A 19,654-nucleotide genomic window follows, 5' to 3' on the forward strand; every position below is an offset into this window, starting at 1 on the left:
AGATGAGGTTAGAAGCCAGCCTGAGCTGGAGTCAAATCCCATTCTCCCTCTTTTAGTCTCCACTGGAACCTATACACTTCATGCACATGAACTCACAGGCATTCACACACACATAAAGGGAATTGGAGTGTGGTAGCACACCTTTAATCCCAGCATTCAGGAGATGGAAGCTTGGATCTTTGAGTTCAAGGCCAGCCTGGTCTAGAGTGAGTTCCAGGTTGGCCAAACACAGATAAACCCTGGGTCAAAAAAGAGGGGGGGGGGAGTGAAAGGGGAAGCTCTTGATTCCCAAATGCCAAAAAACAAGCCAGTCAGCTTTAAGCTTTCTTGTTTTTCAGATTTAAGTCAGAAGACATCCCGAGTACCTAAGAGTAGCAAACCACCAGCACCCTCTACTACCCCGTTAGCTTGTCTGTATAGGCAGACAAGACTCAATTCTCCAGAGACCAAAGGCCATCTAGATGGTCTCTCATAGATCTTAGAATTGCTCACCTCATTTACTGGGGGGGGGGAAGGGGTGGAAAAAAATCAAGACAGGAAATTGCCTTTAGGGACACTTTTACTTGGAAAATTACAACACTAGTACAAGTCAAGTCTTACACATTTAACATTTGCTGTTGAAAGCAATTCATAATATCAAAATTAATCATGTTTTACTTTTATCCTCACAAGAACACAAAAATGATAAAGGGGAACTTAAAACAGAAAAATTTAAAAAGGTAACACAACTTTTCTTAGTAGTCCTTGGGTGGTTCTGACAGAAGACTTTTTCATCTTTTGTTTTTTTTTTTGGAGACCTTGATCCAAAGTCTTGTTTGTTCCTAGTATCTGCTTCTGCCTCCCCCTCTATCAGATCGGCTTCCTCCACGGCCACCTCCTCTTGGTGCTCCACGGCTTGAACTGCTGTAGGAATCACGTGGAGGAGGGTACCCCCTTTCCATGGAAGGGGGGAGCCCCCGTTCTTGTCTGCCAACACGATCACGGCCACTTGAGTAGAGATCACTTCTGCTGCTTGAGTAACTGTCTCGACTTCCACCATAGCCATCACGTGAGCTGCTGTAATCATCATAGCGACTGCTTCCTCCATAAAATGGCGGTAGCCCTCGTGTAGAGGGTGCACTGCGCGAATTACCGTAACTCTCATATGAATCTCTGTAGGAACCTCCACTTGGATGATCTGAATAGTCACGATCCCGACCATATCCATCTCTATCACCATAGCCTCTTGATGGGTAGTCGTCACGTGAACTGGAATGACTATAATCGCGGTATGTGTAATCTCTTGGTGGCGGTGCATAATCTCTGGTGTCACGGGAGCTTGGATAATCTCTGCTTGAATAGCTGTCTTTTGTAGAATATCCATCATCTCTTGGGGACAAATAAACATCTCTTCGAGACGGCAGGGGTTCCCTTCGTGGAGGGCCTCCATAGCTATCTCTTCCACGTGACACTGGGGCTCTTCCGCCCATTCCACTGCTGCTTCGAACTGGTCCTGAAGGCGTTGATCTTTTAGGAGGGGGTCCCCCGCTTCGTGGTGGTGGTCCTCTTTTTACTGGAAGTGGTCCCCTTGAAGAACTCATGTTAAAGTTCATGGAATAACCACCATCATCCATGTAACCTCCACGAGAAGGGGGTCCCCTAGTTCCTCCACTTCCTCCTCGAAGACCTCTGGGAGGGCCTCTGCTTCTTGGAGGTGGAGGTGGTCCACGCCTGCCACTTTCAAATGATGGTTTGGTAGCTTGCTCCACCTTGATGGCTTTTCCATCCAAGGACTTTCCATTCATATCTCTAGCTGCATCTTTAGCATCTGCTGGGCTTTCGAAGGTGACGAAAGCAAATCCTCTTGATTTGTTGGTTTCACGGTCTTTCATCAAAAGTATTTCCACTATTCGTCCATACTTGCCAAATACTGCTTCAAGGGCTTTCTCATTTGTTTCTGTATTGAGCCCACCAATGAAGAGCTTTCCTGGGCGATCTGCTTCAACCATCTTTCCTTCCAGCTGAGAGTTGGAGGGGACTATGAAGGTCTCAAGCTCCTAGAAGCTTGCTGAAGGGCCAAGTAGCTCACCGGTGACAGCTGCTGGGTCTCAGAAGAAAACAGAAAAGCCACTAGGACTACTGCACATGAGTACCTGTCAATATTTTTGTATTAGTTTCCTCAGGCTGCTGTAACAATGCACTGTAAATGAGGGGAAGGGATTAAAAATATCGATTTTCTTATAGTTCAGGAAGTCATTGAATATGAAGGTGAGGTTCCTACCAGAAGCCTGAACAAAAATCTGTACCATGCCTCTCCTAGCTTCTAGTGGTTGTCAGCAATTCTTAGGAATCTCAAGCCAGTTTCTGCTTTCAACTTTACATAGTGCTTACACTCCACCTGCCTCTCATGCATACCTTCTTAAAAGGTATTATTAAAAGTCATTAGATTTGGGACCTACCTGAATCTAGTATAATCTCTTCTTAGGTATCTACAAACATCTCATTTCTAAAAGAAGTCAAACTCTGAGGTTCAGGAAGACATGCCTTTTACAGGTTACATTACTGAACAGTGAACTTAATTTGGAGAAAGGATATATGCTCATATAATTTAAAGAAATCTGATCCATCATTTAGGATTACTGGGCAGGTTCTAACCCAAGGACAAGAGTCACTGTAATAAACATACAGAAAAAAAGGTAGTGTTGGTGATGGATGCAGAGTGAATGATGCAGCCACTAGAGACATATGCAGGGGAATGTAATGCCAAACCAGGAGGGACTGGAGCATCACAACATTAAAGCAAGGAAGCCAGGGAATACCAACTGCCACAAGCTGGAAAGGGCACTCAGAACACAAGGCCCTCAGACACCTCCACCTTAGACTCTGCAACAGGAAAGTAACAAATGTCTATATTATCTGTCTGGGTGCATGCAGTTTTTTGGGGGAGAGGGGGAATATTTGTTATAGCAGCCCTAGCAAACTAATACAGTCTTTAACAATACAATTCTCAACGAACTACCGTTAAAATATTCTTTTATGAATTATGACTTTGCTTTAAACAGATCAAAGTCTCTAGAAAGAATTTGTAAGCAGGCTTACTGAAGCCAGCACCAGCTCTGTAATGGCCTTTTAATTTGAGGCAGATTTTTTTTTTCTGAACCGAGAAAATGATTGTAAAAAAAAAAAATCGCTGTAAATTTTCCTTCCTAAAACTCCACTTACCTTGTGCCTGCCTTCTAATAAGCTTTTTTTTTTTTTATCACATTTCATGTACTTCTTTTGCCTGGTAAATTGTTTAACGACTCCCTATTACGTTCTTTTATCTTGAGATTAGTTTTTCTTCGTGCTGCCTGATGTATTATTACCCCAGTGGGGGCTGTGCAACTGGGAACCGATAGCACAACTGCTTAAAGCAGTTTAGTTTTTTGGATAGCGAGTCATGTCAGCAAGATAAAGTAAAATAGAGCAAATTGAAGCCGAGTCTCTTTCAAGCTTTGAATGCATCCAGAATGAAAGTCTGGTACAATTTCTTTCGAACGTTACGTTCCATAGTAAACTATTCAAGTAGCTGATACCAGGCTGCTTCAAAATGTCCCACAATACTTTGTTCCTTTCTTTCTTTGGGTGCATAAAGAGGAAGGGTAGATGCTCGGAAGACCATTCGTGAAACTATGCCATAGGTCGCCAGAATGCAAAGCAAGAAACCGGACCGGGGGGAGGGGGCGGACATCAGAACCTCCACCCTGGGTCTCGACCCTCACTGCTTTTGTTCTGCGTTCCCGGCCCCCTCAGTCGTCCTGTTGCTTTAGTGGTTCAGCTCCGGGGTCAGGCAAAGGCCCGCACCACGCGGCCTTCGGAATCGCCCGCCCACGCGCAGCACACGGGTGGGGAGGAGCCTGGGCCGCTTTCTTACCGCCCCCCCAGGGAAGATTTGCCCCATCCCAGCCGTCCTCCCCACTCCCGGGGCGGGTTTTGGCCGGGAAGGCGGTCGGGCTGAAAGGCCCGGGCAGGCCACCGACCTGGCGGGAAGGCCCGACCCGCCTTCCCCGCCTTCCCGCCGCCGCCGCCGCTGCGGGAAGGCGGGGGGCCTGCCGTCCCGGACGTCTGCTCCGCCACCGATTTTCAACCTACCCCCGGGGCTAAAGCTTCCCCAACTAGGAAGCCGCTTTCCCGCGCCGGTCGCCACACGCGTCTGCCGCCGCCGCTCCCGCCGAGAACCAGAGGCCGCGAGTGGCTTCCCCTCCCCCCGCGCAACGTCAACGCGACGTCGGCCGTCGTCGTAATACGCCGAGAATGAGCGCACCAGAACTTTCGGCTCTCCCGCGCGCAGCCGCAGCTACAGCGGAGCCCCGTACCCTCAGGCGCACGCAGGGCGGAGCGAGACAAGCTCTCCGCGATGCACGCCCCGGGGCTCGGGAGGCCGTCAGTTTCCTGCAGCTACAGCACGAGGAGGCTGGGCGTCTGGGGCGCCACATTCCGCTTCCCCGCCTTGGACCTCCCCAAGCTTGACCACGGATGCATGGCAGCGGGTCCTGCTAGTGCAGCCGGTGACTGGTCTCCCTTCCCTCCTCCTCGGTCTCCGGGTGCGCCCTCGTTCTACGTCCCCCGGATCCCGGATTCCTCCGCCCGAGTGCGCGTCTATTCGGAGGCGCGTGGTAGTGATGGCGGCGCTCAGTGAGGCTTTCCTGTCACTGGATACTACTACTCCCAGCCCGCCTCGGAGCCGCCCGAGCCACCCCTCCGGTCTTTAGTTTACGAGTGGCAATTTGACTTGCTCTGCTGCATGTCTGGAGGCACCGAGGAAAGCGTGGAGACGCCCCGGGGATTCGGGAATCGCAGCTTGGAAAGCCAGCCAGCCAAACAAATAAACAAAACCCACCCACCCTAACAAATATGAGGCTGCTGGAGAGGGCGAGGAAAGAATGGTTCATGGTCGGCATAGTGGTGGCGATCGGCGCCGCTAAGCTGGAGCCGTCGGTCGGAGTGAACGGGGGTAAGTGCCGCACCTCTGCCTGCTGCGCCGCGGCGGCGGCTCCCGCTTCATAACTCCTTGGCGAGACTGCGGGAGGGGCGGTCGCCCTGGTGCGGTGGGACCGCTGCCCTTCGCCCCGACCCTCACAACTACGCTGTGCCTTTGCAGGTGGTTCTCACTTGCCAGCCCCGAAGGGGATCAGAAATGGGGCAGAGGAGTTGGAGTACAGGTTGCCTTTTCTGCGGGCGATCAATGACTTTTGCTCAGTGCCGGGTGTGAGGCTGCAGAAAATGAAACTTACACCTCATGCTTGCAGAGTAGCATCCCATCCCAAGGGACTTTAGGGTGCCAGGAGCCCTTATCTGTCCCGAGTGCACCTCATTATCAAGTCTATTTCCGACTCCTCCCTTTATGCACCTTAAAAAAATAAGGAGAGAGAGAGAAAAAAAATCAACACTCTTTCCCCAAACTTCGACTTTTCTGGCTCATATGATGGGGAGCGGTCGTGCCTTAGTTGCTAACGCTCCCAAACTCCCAAGCTGACTGACACGTTGCACTCCGCAGGGCACTACTTCCGTGTGCTGCTGGGATTCAGTTGCTACTGCAGCGGTTAACAGATACAGACTGTGTTCAGCTATGCGCACTGTATGTTTTGACAAGGAAGTGTGGATGGGTTCAAACCCCACTCAAATCCCGAATACAATGACCAGCTTTGTAACACTGGTGGGGACAGGGCTAGTGTCATTGGCCTTTTTACCCTCTCTCCCACTTTCAGACAGCCTTGTCCTGCTCTTCATACACATTAATTGAGTTTCTTCAGTTCAATTGTGGTGGGGTTTTTTTTTTGTTTGTTTGTTTTGTTTTGTTTTTTGGTTTTTTGAGACACGGTTTTTCTGTGGTTTTGGAGCCTGTCCTGGAAATAGTTCTTGTAGACCAGGCTGGTCTCGAACTCACAGAGATCCGCCTGCCTCTGCCTCCCAAGTGCTGGGATTAAAGGCGTGCCCCACCACCGCACGGCTCATTTGTGTTTTTTTTTTTTTAAGTTTTTTTTTTTTTTTTAGTTTGTGTTTTTGACCTTGTGTGTTAGATCCCAAGTTTGTTGACCGAATACGTAAATCACGGAGTGGGTCCAGGTAAGGATGGGAGAGAACACACATAATCGTTTTCAAGTAGAAGGTGCCCCTGTGGCTATTTAAAATTGTATCTTGTTAAAACCTTCAGGAAGTTAATGCATGGTATCTCAGAATAGTGATTCCCACTTCTCCCACCCTAGTTTCTCTGGATCGTTGAATGTAATTACTTAACACAGTGATTGTGGATAAGAAAGCTCTTGATTATTTCATTTTTCTTCCTTTTAAATTTACATACCTTAAAGTTTAAATGCAACGTATAGAATACATTGTTGTGACCACAACACCAATTATTTATTCTCCTGAAACTACCAGTTGGGTTTCCTTCAGACAGGGTTTCTCTGTGTAGCCCTTGCTGGTCTTGAACTCAGATAGCCACAGCTTCTGTGGAGTTAGTTTTGAAATGCCCTTTCTGTTAGCTCTTGGGAAACTGAAGTTCTGTCCAATGAAGAACCCCTTGTCTCTTGAACGGTGGGAAGTGCAGTTCTTGATAGAGTCTTGGAAGTGACCCACAGCACACTGTACTGGTTACTGTGCCTGAGGCTAGGTCTTTTTATTTGCTCAGTTTTGTATGAGAGGCCTTCCTGGTGGTGTGTGGCTGGTAATTCTGCAGGTGCTGGGCTTGCCATGTGTCTTTTTGCCTTGAATTTTCTGAATACTGTGTGGGCAGGGTGGTTGTGGAATGCTTGGATCAGTTCTCTGGGGCTTCTTGATCTGGCAGATACAAGATGGATTCTGTGATCTTGTTTGTACTGTTGTACTTCTTAGTGAACTTTTGTACATTATCGTGTCTTAAAATATGTTCAGTTTTTTAACAATCCTTATGGTATTTTTTCAGCAATCATAAAGTAGAAGCAGAATATTCTCAGCTCTAAGTAACTTATATTTTAAACCATCATGCCACGTTATTTTTTGATTGGCATATTGAGAAGTGAACCCAGGACCTTGGCGCACACTTGTTAAACTCACACTGTACCCTGAACCACATCCTCAGGTCTGTGTTGTGTGTGTGTCTGTGTGTGTGTCCCCACCACGCCAGCCAGGTAACACGTCAGAGCTTAGTTAGGGGAGAATGGAGACTGGGCTTCCTCTTTGATCATAACAATGGCAAAAATCTATAATAATGGTTTTGGGAAAGAGAGAGACTATCACTGTAAAGAGAAGGCCTTGTAGAATAAAGACATTTTTATGTTTTTTTTTAGTTCAGGCGAACAGGACAGAATCAGCTAAATATTAGACACCATGTGTTTCTTCTAGGACTTTTCTGTGTAAAAACTACTTAAAAAGAGCCAAACATGAGCCGGGCGGTGGTGGCGCACGCCTTTAATCCCAGCACTCGGGAGGCAGAGGCAGGCGGATCTCTGTGAGTTCGAGGCCAGCCTGGTCTACAAGAGTTAGTGCCAGGACAGGCTCCAAAACTACAGAGAAACCCTGTCTCGAAAAATAGTGCCAGGACAGGCTCCAAAACTACAGAGAAACCCTGTCTCGAAAAACTAACAAAAAAAAAAAAAAAAAAAAAAAAGGAGCCAAACAATCGGGCTTTTCTGTGTGGTTGTTAGGTTGAGAGCTTTATTTTTTGTAACCATTTCAGATGATAGTCCTACCTTAAAGCCTGTTTAATAAAAAAACAAAAATAGCATCAAGCAACACTTTGGCTGTGCCCTCACCAACAAGAATTAAAGAGCAAGGGCAGATGTGTCATGGAAAATTTTTTCATAATCTTTCTTTTTTGTTTTTTGAGACAGGTTCTTTTGGTCATTTTGTTTGTTTTATTTTACTGGTGCTGTGTGTTGAGCCAACTTTGTGCTGAGACTCATTATATCCTGAGCTACATATCCTCCTCCCCCCCTTTCGCTGCCCTTCCTTTTCTTTTAGTTCTTGCTTTTTAAATTAGTTACATTTCCTTAAAAATATAGAACTAACTGGGCGTGGTGGTACACGCCTTTAATCCCAGTGCTTGGGTGGATCTCTGTGAGTTCAAGGCCAGCCTCGGCTACGACGTGAGTTCCAGGGCAGCCAGAGCTACAGAGAAACCTTCAAAACTACCCCCCACTCCCTACCCCATCCCCCCAAAAAGCCAGAAGAAGGTTGAAAATAAGAGCCTGTTGGAGGCATGATTATGTAGGACTGAGGCACTGCTAATGTGTCCAGCAGGACCCAGAGAGATATGAGCTCATGGGGTTTAGCTCTGTGGTCCTCATTTTGGCTAAAGCTAGGTATGCTTCTGTGGAATTACACAGGGAAACTGTCCTTCCTACCTATGCCTTCAGTTATTTGCGAGATGTAAATCCTAGGGCGGGGGGGGGGGAGCATTTGTTTTTCTATTAGAAAAACAGAAAAGCCAGAGGTAGGTGGATCTGTGTGATTTCGAGGACAGCCTGGTCTAGAGTGAGTACCAGGACAGCAAAAACAAGAACAAATTAAAAAAAAAAAGAAAACCAAATATGTTGAAGTATATTATCTACAAATATTAAGAATATTTTTTATTTTAATTAATTCGTTCTTTTTTGAGACATCTCACAGTGTAGCCCTGGCTGACCTTGCATTAGCTAGCTGCACACACAGTCTAGGTTGGCCTTCTCGCAGAGCCCTTCTTCCATCTTCTACGACTGAAAGCATATGCCTAAACCTTGCAGTCTTAGGATATTTTAGATGATACTTGGGGTGAGATCGCCATAGATGAGGAATGGTTTCTGTGGAATGTCACCTTTACAAAGAGTTTTTTTTTTTTCTTTCCTTAAAAGACTGGAAGAAGCCTGGCGGAGGCAGAGACAGGCGGATCTCTGTGAGTTCGAGGCCAGCCTGGTCTACAAGAGCTGGTTCCAGGACGGGCACCAAAGCTACAGAGAAACCCTGTCTCGAAAAACCAAAAAAAAAAAAAAAAAAGACTGGAAGAGGCAAGCAGGGTGGTGCACCCTATTAATTCCATTGTTAGGGAGGCCAAGGCCAGCCTGGTCTAGATAGTCAGTTCCAGGACAGCCTGGGCTCTTTAGAAAGACCTTGTTTCAGAAAACAAATAGCAACAACAAAATAAAAAGATTGGATTTTCTAACTCAAAGTGACTTCATTTTCTTAGTAGCCCATTTTTCTTTTGATTGTGTGAGTTCCTTCCATTTTTGGTGACTAATATTATTTGAACTGTGTAAAAGCAGAGGAAAACTCCAACTAATTGAGCATGGAAAAAGGACAAATTTATATCCTAGTTTCAGCTCATTCCTCTGTTTAAGGATTTGTCGAGTTTTCATTTCTGTCCTGGGTGACCTCTCATCCTACAGAGTTCCCTAATTGGGACCACCTGTTAGCCTTACAGTTGTGTGTGTCAAGAATGAGCTGGGTGGTGGTGGCGCACGCCTTTAATCCCAGCACTCTGGAGGCAGAGGCAGGCGGCTCTCTGTGAGTTTGAGGAGCCTTGGGTCTCTCTAATCCCCCTTCTCCCTGACAGGTGTGTTGTAAGTAGCCCTGGAATAGCCCCACTCCATTTCTTGATACAGTTATTTAGATGTGTGTCTAGTATAACAAAAGTCTGTGTGGCTTGTCTCTGGAATTTGGAACATTGAAAGTTCAGGACTAGTCAGTCCACTGAATTGAACGCCACATGTTACCTGTATACAAATGTCTTTGGACCTGGCTTTAGTTTTTGCATGTAACCGTCTTGTTGATTTTCTCTGACCTTTCCTCTCAAGAAATTCTGGAGGCGCCACTCTGGACTGACAAAAAGTGAGGGAGTGGGGGTGGGGAGTACAAAAAGCTTGAGTTAAAAATTCAGATAGTTAAGGTTTTTGGGAGCAGTCTAGTTTAAATGTTTGTGCTGCAGTGGAAGGCTTTCATGCTTGCCCCCTTGTGCTCTGCTCTCCCAGCCTCAGCTGAAGGCTTTGTATTAATGCCAGGATATGAAATAGTTTATTACATTGTTTGAGGGAATTTTCGTTTTTTTTTTATTTTAAGCTGTCCTACAAATATCTAAGATATATCTTAACAAGTGTTTGTTGAACAACTTGAATAAATAGTGATTTCTTTCAGTTTGATCATCCACCTATATCCCCAAAATATCAGTAGATATGGTAGAGGATTTTGGAAACTCTATCATTGTGATCATGCAATTTGACTTGAAGCAAACCCAGTCTGGCAGCAAATTGCCTAAGAAATACATCAGAATGACAGACATTTATTTTCTCATTTCTCTAGGCCAGACATCCGAAGGCTCTGGGGGGAATCCTCGTTCTTGCTTCTTTTAGCTAGTGTTCACAAGGACTTTTGGCTTCCTTGATGTGTGGTATCGTAACTCCAACCATTGCCCTGTCTTTACTGTGTGTCTACACACAAACATGCCTCTCAGAATGCCAGTCACTGGGGCTGCCTGCCAGTGCTTGCCTGGCATGTGCGGGACCCGGAGTTCATCCCTGTACTACAAGCACACAAGCAGACAGGTAAACATAGGTAGTTGTTGGATAACTGCTCACTTCACCCTCATCTAAACTTAACTTCCTCTAGTATAGTCCTATTTCCAAATATGGTCCCACTCACAGATACATTGATATAGAAACAGTGTAGATATGCCTTTTAGGAACACAAGTATAGGGGAACCAAATGGTATATGCCCCAGCTTCTCCACCTGGGCACTGTTGACATTTTAGACATGATAATATCACTGGAGACGCCTCATGTGGGGAAAATGGGAAAAGTTTCTGTACCCCGATGAGTCTCTTTACCGATGTAACAATCCAAATCAGACCAAATCAAACTGAATTAGAAAAATCCCAGGTTTAATGGATGAAACACTCCTGGATGATTTTCCAGCACCAGAGAGGAGGCAGGAAAAGGAAGACAGGCAAACCACATGTCTGTTTCCTGGGGGGCAGTTTAAGTACCTTGTGGGAGTAGTCTTGAGAATCTCTAGAGGAGGGGTCATCATTTGGTGGAGTTTCTGAGATACAGCAGGGTATGTAGAGAGATGGGGTGGGGGCTTGGGGTGGAGCTTCCCCCAAACATCCCAGACTGTGGTATATGAATGCCAGCGGCTGAGGTGAAGCTTCCAGCAGAACAGGTCCAACACTGGTGCTGAAAGTAGTCTTCTTTCAAACCAACTGATTTGCTGCGCATGCTCTTCTAACAGTGACTCATTGCTCTCTTTGTAGGACCACTGAAGCCAGAGATAACTGTGTCCTACATTGCTGTCGCTACGATCTTCTTTAACAGTGGACTGTCGTTAAAAACAGAGGTATTGTCACCTTGTGGGCACATGGAGAGAAGTGCAGAGACGTTAACTTGCCCTGAGTGCTGAAGTCTTGGGCCTTTGTGAAGCTGTTTGCTGTCGGAGGCTTCACTGTGACAGAGTGACTTGGACAGCAGCGGGACTAGTTTACTGTATGGGGCCTTCAGAGTTGAGCACTCAGGTCCTAGACGTGGGATTACACAGAGTTTTTTGTTGTATTTATTTAATTTTTTTTTTTCCTTGAGAAAGGATTTCTTTGTAACATCCCTGGCTGTCCTGGAACTCACTTTGTAGACCAGGCTGGCTTCGAATTCATGGATGAATTTCTTTATTTTTTATTATTATTTTTTTATTTTTAGTGTTTGAGACAAGGTTTCTCTGTGTAACAGCTCTGGCTACCACTAAGCTGGATTCAAACTCCTAGAATTCTGCCTGGCCCTGCCTCGCAAGGACTGGGGTTAAAGGCATGTGCCACCGCTTGGCTTGATGACCATTCTTTTAATGAAGACATTGATATAAAAATATCCTTATGAAGAGATGTAATCAAGGAAGCAGAAAGTAAGACTGTAAGACTGTAGCTCACCTGCTACAGAAAGAAGATGTGTGGTAATACCAGTAATTAAAAATGTATTTTTAAGCCAGGTGTTGTGGCACATACCTCTGGTTCTGCTGTCTTAGTCACTGTTCTGTTACTGTGAAGAGACACTGTGACCAAGGCATCTCCTAACAGAAAGCATTTAATTGGGGGTTTGCTTGTGGTTTCATAGGCTGAGTCCATTATCATGGTGGGAGCAGGGCAGCAGACAGACAGGCGCGCTGGAGCAGTAGCTGGGAGCTTGCATATTGAGACAGCGGTCAGGAGGCAGGAGAGCTAACTGGGCATTTTGTGGGCTTTAGAAACATCAAAGCCCACCCTCGGGGAAACACTTCTCCAGCAAAGCCATACCCTCCTCTTTCCCAAACAGTTCCACCACCTGGGGACCAAGCATTCAAATATGACCCAATAGGGCCACTGCCATTCAAACATCTGGTATTCAGGATACTGGGGTCAGGGGATTGCCATGAGTTTGAGGTTAGCTTGAGCTACACAAAACAAGAACCAAAACAAAGAAATAATTTTTCTTCTAAAAATTTATTAGTGTGGTAATGGACTACAGTACCTGCTTTATTGTCTTTCTTATATCATGGAGAAGACTGGCGCACCTGCTCTACTGAGGTATATGGAGGCTCTTTAGGTAGTTTGGTTTCTACAACTCTCGGGTGTTATCTCTTGGTCCTGGGCCTTATGTGATCTAGTCATGTTTGTTATGCCATCTCTGAACTACTTTTTAAAGGAGCACATTCTAGCGTTCTGAGAGTCGTTTTAGATTGTTACTGAGAAGTCTCAATCTGTCATGCCTATGGGCGATGGTCATCACTGATCCAGTCTGCACGGAAATGGATTGTCTCGGAAGTAAAGATATAGAGACTGTCACGTGTGAGAGCGGAGTAAGGAAGATATGTGGCTTTCTTTATACCTAAACTGCAGGAAGAAAAGAGGAAATACTGGGTGGTTTCTCAGAACATCATAAAGTTCTAAAGGTATTAATTTCTAGAGGCTGGGAGATGGCTTGGTGAGTAAACGCAGAGTAAGTGTGAGGACTGAGCGTGTGATCCCAGAACCAGCTGTAATCTCAATGCAGGAGGTGGGCGTGTCACCCCCTGTTAAGATGGCTAGCTAAACCAGCCAAAGGGAGTTCTGGCTTCATGGAGACACCTTGCCCCTCAGTAAACAAACTGAAGAGTGATTGAGAAAGACACATCAACCCCAGGCCTCCAGGTGGAAGAGCGTACATGTACACCCATATACATAAAAGGTGCATCTCCATGCATGTAAACATTTGTGTATATACATGCACAGCACACACATAAGTGTGCCAGAAATAAATATTATAACATCTTATTCTTATTTTAAAATTTATTTATTATGTATATAGTGTTCTGGGCACCAGATCTCATTATAGATGGTGTGTGCCATCATGTGGTTGCTGGGAATTGAACTGAGAACCTCCAGAACAGCAGTCAGTTCTCTTAACCTCTGAGCCATCTCTCCCACCCAACATTTTATTCTTATAGATGGGAGAATCATATTCTAATCTGGATTTCAGCGTTTTTGTTTTGTTTTTCCTTTTGTTCTTTTGAGACAGGGTTTCTCCGTGTAGACTTGGTTGTCTCTGTAGACCAGGCTAGCCTTGAACTCAGGGCTCCACACTTGCCTCTGATTCCTGAGTGCTGGGATTAAAATGTGTGTCACCACAGTCTGAGTCTCTCTCTCTTTTTTACTGGAAATGTCTTTAAGCTGGGCAGAGGTGGCACATGCCTTTAATCCTAGCACTTTTTAAAGATTTATTTATTTTTATTTTATGCATATGGGCATTTTGTTTGTGTATGTCAGTGTACCCCATGCATGGAGGTGCTTGAGGAGGTCAGATTCCCTGGAACTTGTGCTGTATACAATACTGCCATGTTCACAACTGGGTCTTCTGGGATAGCAACCACGAGCCATCTCTTTAACCCATCCATGTTGGAGTTTGTAGTAAAAGGAGCGGGCTGCATCCCACCGCCCGGCTAGCTTAACCCCCAAAATACCACACAGAAATTGTATTAATAAATTACTGTCTGGCCCATTATATCTAGCCTCTACTTGGCTAACTCTCACATCTTGCTTTAACCCATTTTCATTAATGTGCATCGCCACTTGACTGTGGCTTACTGGCATGAGTCTAACCAGCGTCTGTATTGGGTAGGAGAACCATGGTGTCTTGACTCTGCCCTTCTTCCTCCCAGCATTATGTTCAGTTTTCCCGCCTACCTAAGCTGCTGCCCTATCAAAAGGCCAAGGCAGTTTCTTTGTTCAACCAATGAAAGCAACACAAATACAGAAGGACCTCCTACACCAGGAGTGATTGACCTAATTGACTTTGTGCAGGTCTCGTGCAGCTAGGCACAGCTACTCTGAGTTCATGAATGTGACTGACATGTCACATCTAGACGGTCCTTAGAGTCTTTCTGTCCCCTCTGTTGTGATAACCTCTGAGATGGAGCTAGTGTCTCGTTTAGGACCCCCACTCCACTGTTACTTATTCTTATGTTGAATAGTCATGGGTGTTTGCATTAACTGATGTCTGCTGTAGAAAGGAGCTTCTGACCAAGCTTGAGAGTAGCATGAATCTATACCTATAAGTATAAATATTTAGAAGGAAGTCTGACAACACACCTGTTAGCAAAACAATAATAGATGCTCCCTCTGCCCATCCCCTCCCCCATGAGGCCCATGACCTGCCAGCCATGGGCTTTTGACTAGGGTTACAGTGTCAGGCAAGAATTCCTTCCTACGGAACAGACCTTAAATCCAGGTCTAAGTACTGGATTCCCTTCATAGGTGTCGTGTCATCGTTACACTGCTGGCAGCACATCCAGGAGAGGCAGGCTACCCAGGGTCCAGTGCAGAGATGCCATGGCTTTTACCCTCCAGCACATCCTGGAGAGGCAGGCTACCCAGGGTTCAGTGCAGAGACGCCATGGCTTTTACCCTCCAGGAGCCTGCAAAGCTCCTTTTGGCGCTGTGAAAACTAGCTAGCAAAGAAGTTTTCAGTTCAGTTCAGTCTTGATCTGTCTGTATGCATACCCAAAGTACAGAGTGTCTTCAGCAATAGGGTGTCGCCCTGAGTTATTGTGGGTAGCCGAGAACAGTGGCAACAACTTGTGTTGTTTGATGACCTCTGTGGTTTTGTTGACCAAAAACTTGTAGGGAGATATCTCATACCTGGCCTTGAGATTTTCCTGTAATAACCCATGTCTTCTAGGGGAAGCATGGTCCACCCATAAAGGGCACATCTTTTCAAACATTTTAAAAATTTATTTGTACAGATTTATTTATTTTTATTTTATGTGTATGGGTATTTTGTATTCATCTATATCTGTACAGCATGGTGTGTGTATTGCCCATGGAGGCTTAAGGAGGTTGTTGGGTCCCCTGAGACTTGAGTTACAGATGGTTGTGAGCCAACATATGGTGCTGGGAACTGAACCTGGGTCCTCTAGAAGAATAGCCACCGTTCTAACTGCTGAACCATCTTCCCAGCCCCCATACTGTCCTTTGCTTTCATTTCCCTACTTCTACCCCTGCTTTAAGCCATCATCCCCAGTAACCCCCTTCTTTCACATCACATGTGTTCTGCTCTCTAGGTACATTCCATTTTTTAGCTATTATCAGTAGAGCAGCTAGGATATATAAATATATCTAGGATAGAGATTTGCAAGTATTTCTATGGTAGGATATGGATTTTCTGGGTATATGCACAGAATCATAGCTAGGTCATATGATAGGATTTTGGTGTGATCTGAGTGAAGATTGTGCTGGCAACTTTTTGTCGACTTGACACAGAACTAGAGTCACCTGGGAAGAGGGAACATATTTTAGGAGTGTTTCCATCGGGCTGCTTGTAGGCAAGTCTGGGGGGGTGGTGGCATTTTCTTGATTAGTGATTAATATGGGAAGGCCCACCCACTGTGGGTGGTGCCACCTCTGCATGGATGATGTAACATGGACGCATAGGATGAAGTAACCTTTTCCTTCCCATGTTGCCTTGCTCACAGGGTTTATCACAGCAGTAGAAAGCAAACTCAGACAGACTAAAGTCAGTTACCTCCTTCTTAGGTCAACTGTTAACAACATGGAGGACCGATTTTGTTAATTTTTTCATTCAGTACTTATTAGGCTTTATAAATCTCATTGGGGGTATTTTTGATATATGCAGTGTTAGTGTGTAGTGTTTATAACTGATGAATTACATCCCAGCAATTCTAAATTCCTCATTGATGGATTGTCTTTCTAGAAATGACCGATGCAGGATTGTTTTCCTGTTCTGCTAACTGTAGGCCCACTAGAAATGTTATTGACTCAAGGTAACCATTGTTAGAGGGAGTAGGCTTTTAATTTGAACACCCAGGTTCTACAGTTGGTTCTAAATGTGGGCACGTGATGCAGAATGGTGTTTGCCATGATGAGGTGCAGGTCGGATGTGACTTGAGGTCTTCCTGCTGGCCTTGGCTATGCTTTGTGGAGCAGCTGCATCACCCACGTCCTCTGCTCTGGACATGGCTCTAACTGCGTCCCCTGGTATCTGTTTAATGGCGACAGCTGTTATTTATGCCATGGGATATCTGGCAAGAGACTTCATGTCTCTTACTCCTCAGCTTCTTATTTAATGTTATTCTGTAAAGCAGCCAACTTTGTGGGTTGCAAGAGTTGATGAAGGAAGAATGTCACAGCTATCAGCATTTCTCTAAGGACCAATTCCTGTCAGCACCTAGGAAGCCTTCAGAGTTACCCGGCTAATTTGGATGTAATGATGGATTGCTTTGATCCTGTATTTTATTGTGGTATATGAGTGGCCATCAAAGCCATTCCCTCCATCAAAGACCCTTTTCAAACCAGTACAACAGTCATTTTCAGAAGCCATTTAACTTAGATTGCATCGGGAATAACGCTAGGCCGTCTCTAAGGCTGCTGCTTCAGGGCCAGGGTCAGTGGGAAGTAACAGTTTTGTAATTTATTTTTTACTTAATAATCCTAAATTAATTTTAACTGGATCTATGATTTTTATGATTATTATGTTCTATCTTATTTGGTCCTAGAATAGTGCATTTTTGTTCACTGGAGATAGTAAATTATTGACTTGAGTTTATTTGAAAGCATTTTAGTTTGTCCTACTCAGCTTTGATTTATAGTGTTGGTTTTTTTTTTTTGTATTTGAAGACAGGGTTTCTCTGTAGCTTTGGGGTGTCCTGGAATTAGCTCTTGTAGAGCAGGCTGGCCTTGAACTCACAAAGATCCACCTGCTTCTGCCCCACAAGTGCTGGGATTAAAGGCGTGTGCCACCATGCATGGCTGGTGTCAGATTTCTTAATGATGTAACTTTGAAGATTCTAATTCACTTTACAAGTGTTGTTTTCTTTTGGGTCCATCAAAGGACCTAGTGTGGTCCTAGTGGGACTGATGGTCCCAGATTATCAGAACATTCCATACTTTCAGAGACATTTTGGACCAAAGAGGAATTGGTGCGTCTCCTCATGGAGAGGCAGAGGTGGGCGCCTATGGGAGAGCGGATGAGTCTGCGCTAGCCTGCTGTTACAGATGACCAGGTAGCTGTGCCTCTGAGGCTGAGGGTCTGTTGCACATTTTGAAATGTGCACATTAAAACTGGTGAGTGTGTGACCGCTTGCAACCCTTTGTCTTACTGGTGATTCCTGATGTATGTTGGGGGGTGCATGTGTGTGTGCTTGGAAGTCAGGACAGCTTTGGAAGTTGATTCTGTCTGTCCACCATGATCCTAGGGATCAAATCCAGAACCCCAGGCATGTACAGCAAATGTCTTTACCTGGTGAGCCGTCTCCCTGGCCCTTGCTTATTTTTTTTTTTATTGTTTGTTTAATTTTGTTGTTGACTTTTAAAAAATCTATACCATTTTTTTCTTTTTATTCATTTGTTTGTTTATTTATTTTTTAAAGATTTATTTATTTATTTATTATGTACGCAGTATTCTGTCTGCATATATACCTGCAGGGCAGAAGAGGGCACCAGATCTCATTATGGATGGTTGTGAGCCACCATGTGGTTGCTGGGAATTGAACTCAGGTCCTTGGGAAGAACAGCTAGTGCACTTAATGGCTGAGCCATCTCTCCAGCCCTTATTTATTTTTTGAGGCAGGGTCCCACTATGTAGTTCTGGCTAGTCTGGAACTCACTATGTCAATCAGGATGGCTTCAAACTCACAGACGTCGTCCTGTTTCTGCCTTCTAAGTATTGAATTCCCTCTAAGGGATTAAAAGTGTGTGCCACCACATCTGATCCTATTGTTTCCTAAATGTGTTGGATTTCAGCAGAATAACCATATAAAGAAATATAGATGTATATGTTGGTAAATAGCTATCTATCTATCTATCTATCTATCTATCTATCTATCTATCATCTATCTATATTTGTTTTTCGGGACAGGGTTTCTTCCTCAGCTTCTCAAGTATTAGAATTACAGGTGTGTGCCATTGTACCTGGTGTATGTGGTTCTGGGAATCAAACTTTGTGCTTATGCATGCTAGGCAAGTAGGCAAGCACTTCTCCAACCGAGCTATACCTCCATCCTAACATGCCTTTCTGTCTATGGCTGTTCTACTCTGAAAGTGCCCAATCTTGAGTGTGCATTTCTTATCCCTCCTGGGGCAGCTTGTGATACCATGGTAGGAGCAGACCTGGATTTGGGTGGTAGTGTGCCAGGAGTGGACTTGATCAGGTCCTCACCATGTGGGTGGTCTCAGCAGTGCAGCCAGGTGTTACTATCCTCCTGGCCATTATACTATCCTAATAATGAGATAGCAGAGTACTCAGGTTATCCTAGCTCCAGGCATATGGCTATTTCACAGAAAGCTGTTAACAATAGGAACTGCAGTGAGTGGTCAGTAGGGGACGGAATCCCTTGGAATTATAAACTGTTATCTAAGAGAATATGGTTTAGAAATTATTATTTATAGATTTGGTGACATCTTCCCAAATGAAAGCCTGGTAAATTTCATACAATGAATAGAGATTAGTATATTTGATTAAAGTGTGATAAGTCTTATGAACATTTTTAAAGATATTTTTGTTTTGTTTTGTTTTTCAAGACAGGGTTTCTCTGTGTATCCCTGGCTGTCCTGGAACTCATTCTGTGGACCAGGCTGGCCTCGAACTTAGAGATCTACTTGCCTCTGCCTCCAGAGTACTGGAATTAAAGGTATATGCCACCACTGCCAGTTTAAGGTAATTGTTTAATGTAGGTAAACATGTATTTTATTTATATCATCAACAGTCCTTGAATTTCTACCACTCCAATGCTAGTGTGCTTTTAGTCTTGTTCAGAAATGTACAGATCTGAATTCTTAGAGCATATTATGTATTCACAGGAAATTAGATAGCTCAGAGATTTTATATGAAACTATTTTATAATTATCATTATTCTTCCTCTCTCTTATACACGTACTTGTAAAGATCTAAGATTTGAAACAATTCAGCATTGGAAGCTAAGGCCTGTGACGTTGCTTTACTAGAGCTCTCTCTATGGAATTTCTTTTCTTACCTTTGCCCTGTGTCCATCTCTCTGCAGGAGCTGACCAGTGCGCTGGTGCATTTGAAGCTGCATCTTTTCATCCAGACCTTCACACTAGCCTTCTTCCCAGCAACAATATGGCTCTTTCTTCAGCTTCTATCAGTCACGCCCATCAATGAATGGCTTTTAAAAGGGTAGGTATGTTTAAACCTTTTTTTTTTTTTTTTTTTTTTTTTT

The 19,654-nt window shown here is 44.7% G+C and overlaps 2 protein-coding genes across 6 annotated transcripts in view; one reads left to right on the forward strand and one right to left on the reverse strand.

Annotated features, from left to right (window-relative positions):
• Positions 1-541: 541 nt before the first annotated feature.
• Positions 542-4,306, reverse strand: LOC101981139 (RNA binding motif protein, X-linked-like-1). Its single transcript, XM_005345378.2, has 2 exons — positions 4,111-4,306; positions 542-2,086 (listed from the first exon to the last, which is right to left on the reverse strand). The coding sequence occupies exon 2, from the start codon at positions 1,986-1,988 to the stop codon at positions 822-824; it is 1,167 nt and encodes a 388-aa protein (XP_005345435.1). The 5' UTR covers positions 1,989-2,086; positions 4,111-4,306; the 3' UTR covers positions 542-821.
• A 104-nt stretch (positions 4,307-4,410) lies between these two features.
• Slc10a7 (solute carrier family 10 member 7) overlaps positions 4,411-19,654 on the forward strand; it is a 235,270-nt gene continuing 220,026 nt past the window's right edge. For 4 of the 5 annotated variants that reach the window (XM_005345380.2, XM_026778789.1, XM_026778790.1 and 1 more), the window contains exons 1-3: positions 4,411-4,972; positions 11,217-11,299; positions 19,475-19,611. In XM_005345380.2, coding sequence (XP_005345437.1) covers positions 4,873-4,972; positions 11,217-11,299; positions 19,475-19,611 — 320 coding nt within the window. In that variant the 5' untranslated portion in view covers positions 4,411-4,872. The remainder of the gene's footprint in view (positions 4,973-11,216; positions 11,300-19,474; positions 19,612-19,654) is intronic. The other variant, XM_026778792.1, reaches the window with a different exon arrangement.

This window comes from Microtus ochrogaster, chromosome 4, assembly GCF_000317375.1.
Source record: "Microtus ochrogaster isolate Prairie Vole_2 chromosome 4, MicOch1.0, whole genome shotgun sequence".
Classification (NCBI taxonomy): Eukaryota; Metazoa; Chordata; class Mammalia; order Rodentia; family Cricetidae; genus Microtus; species Microtus ochrogaster.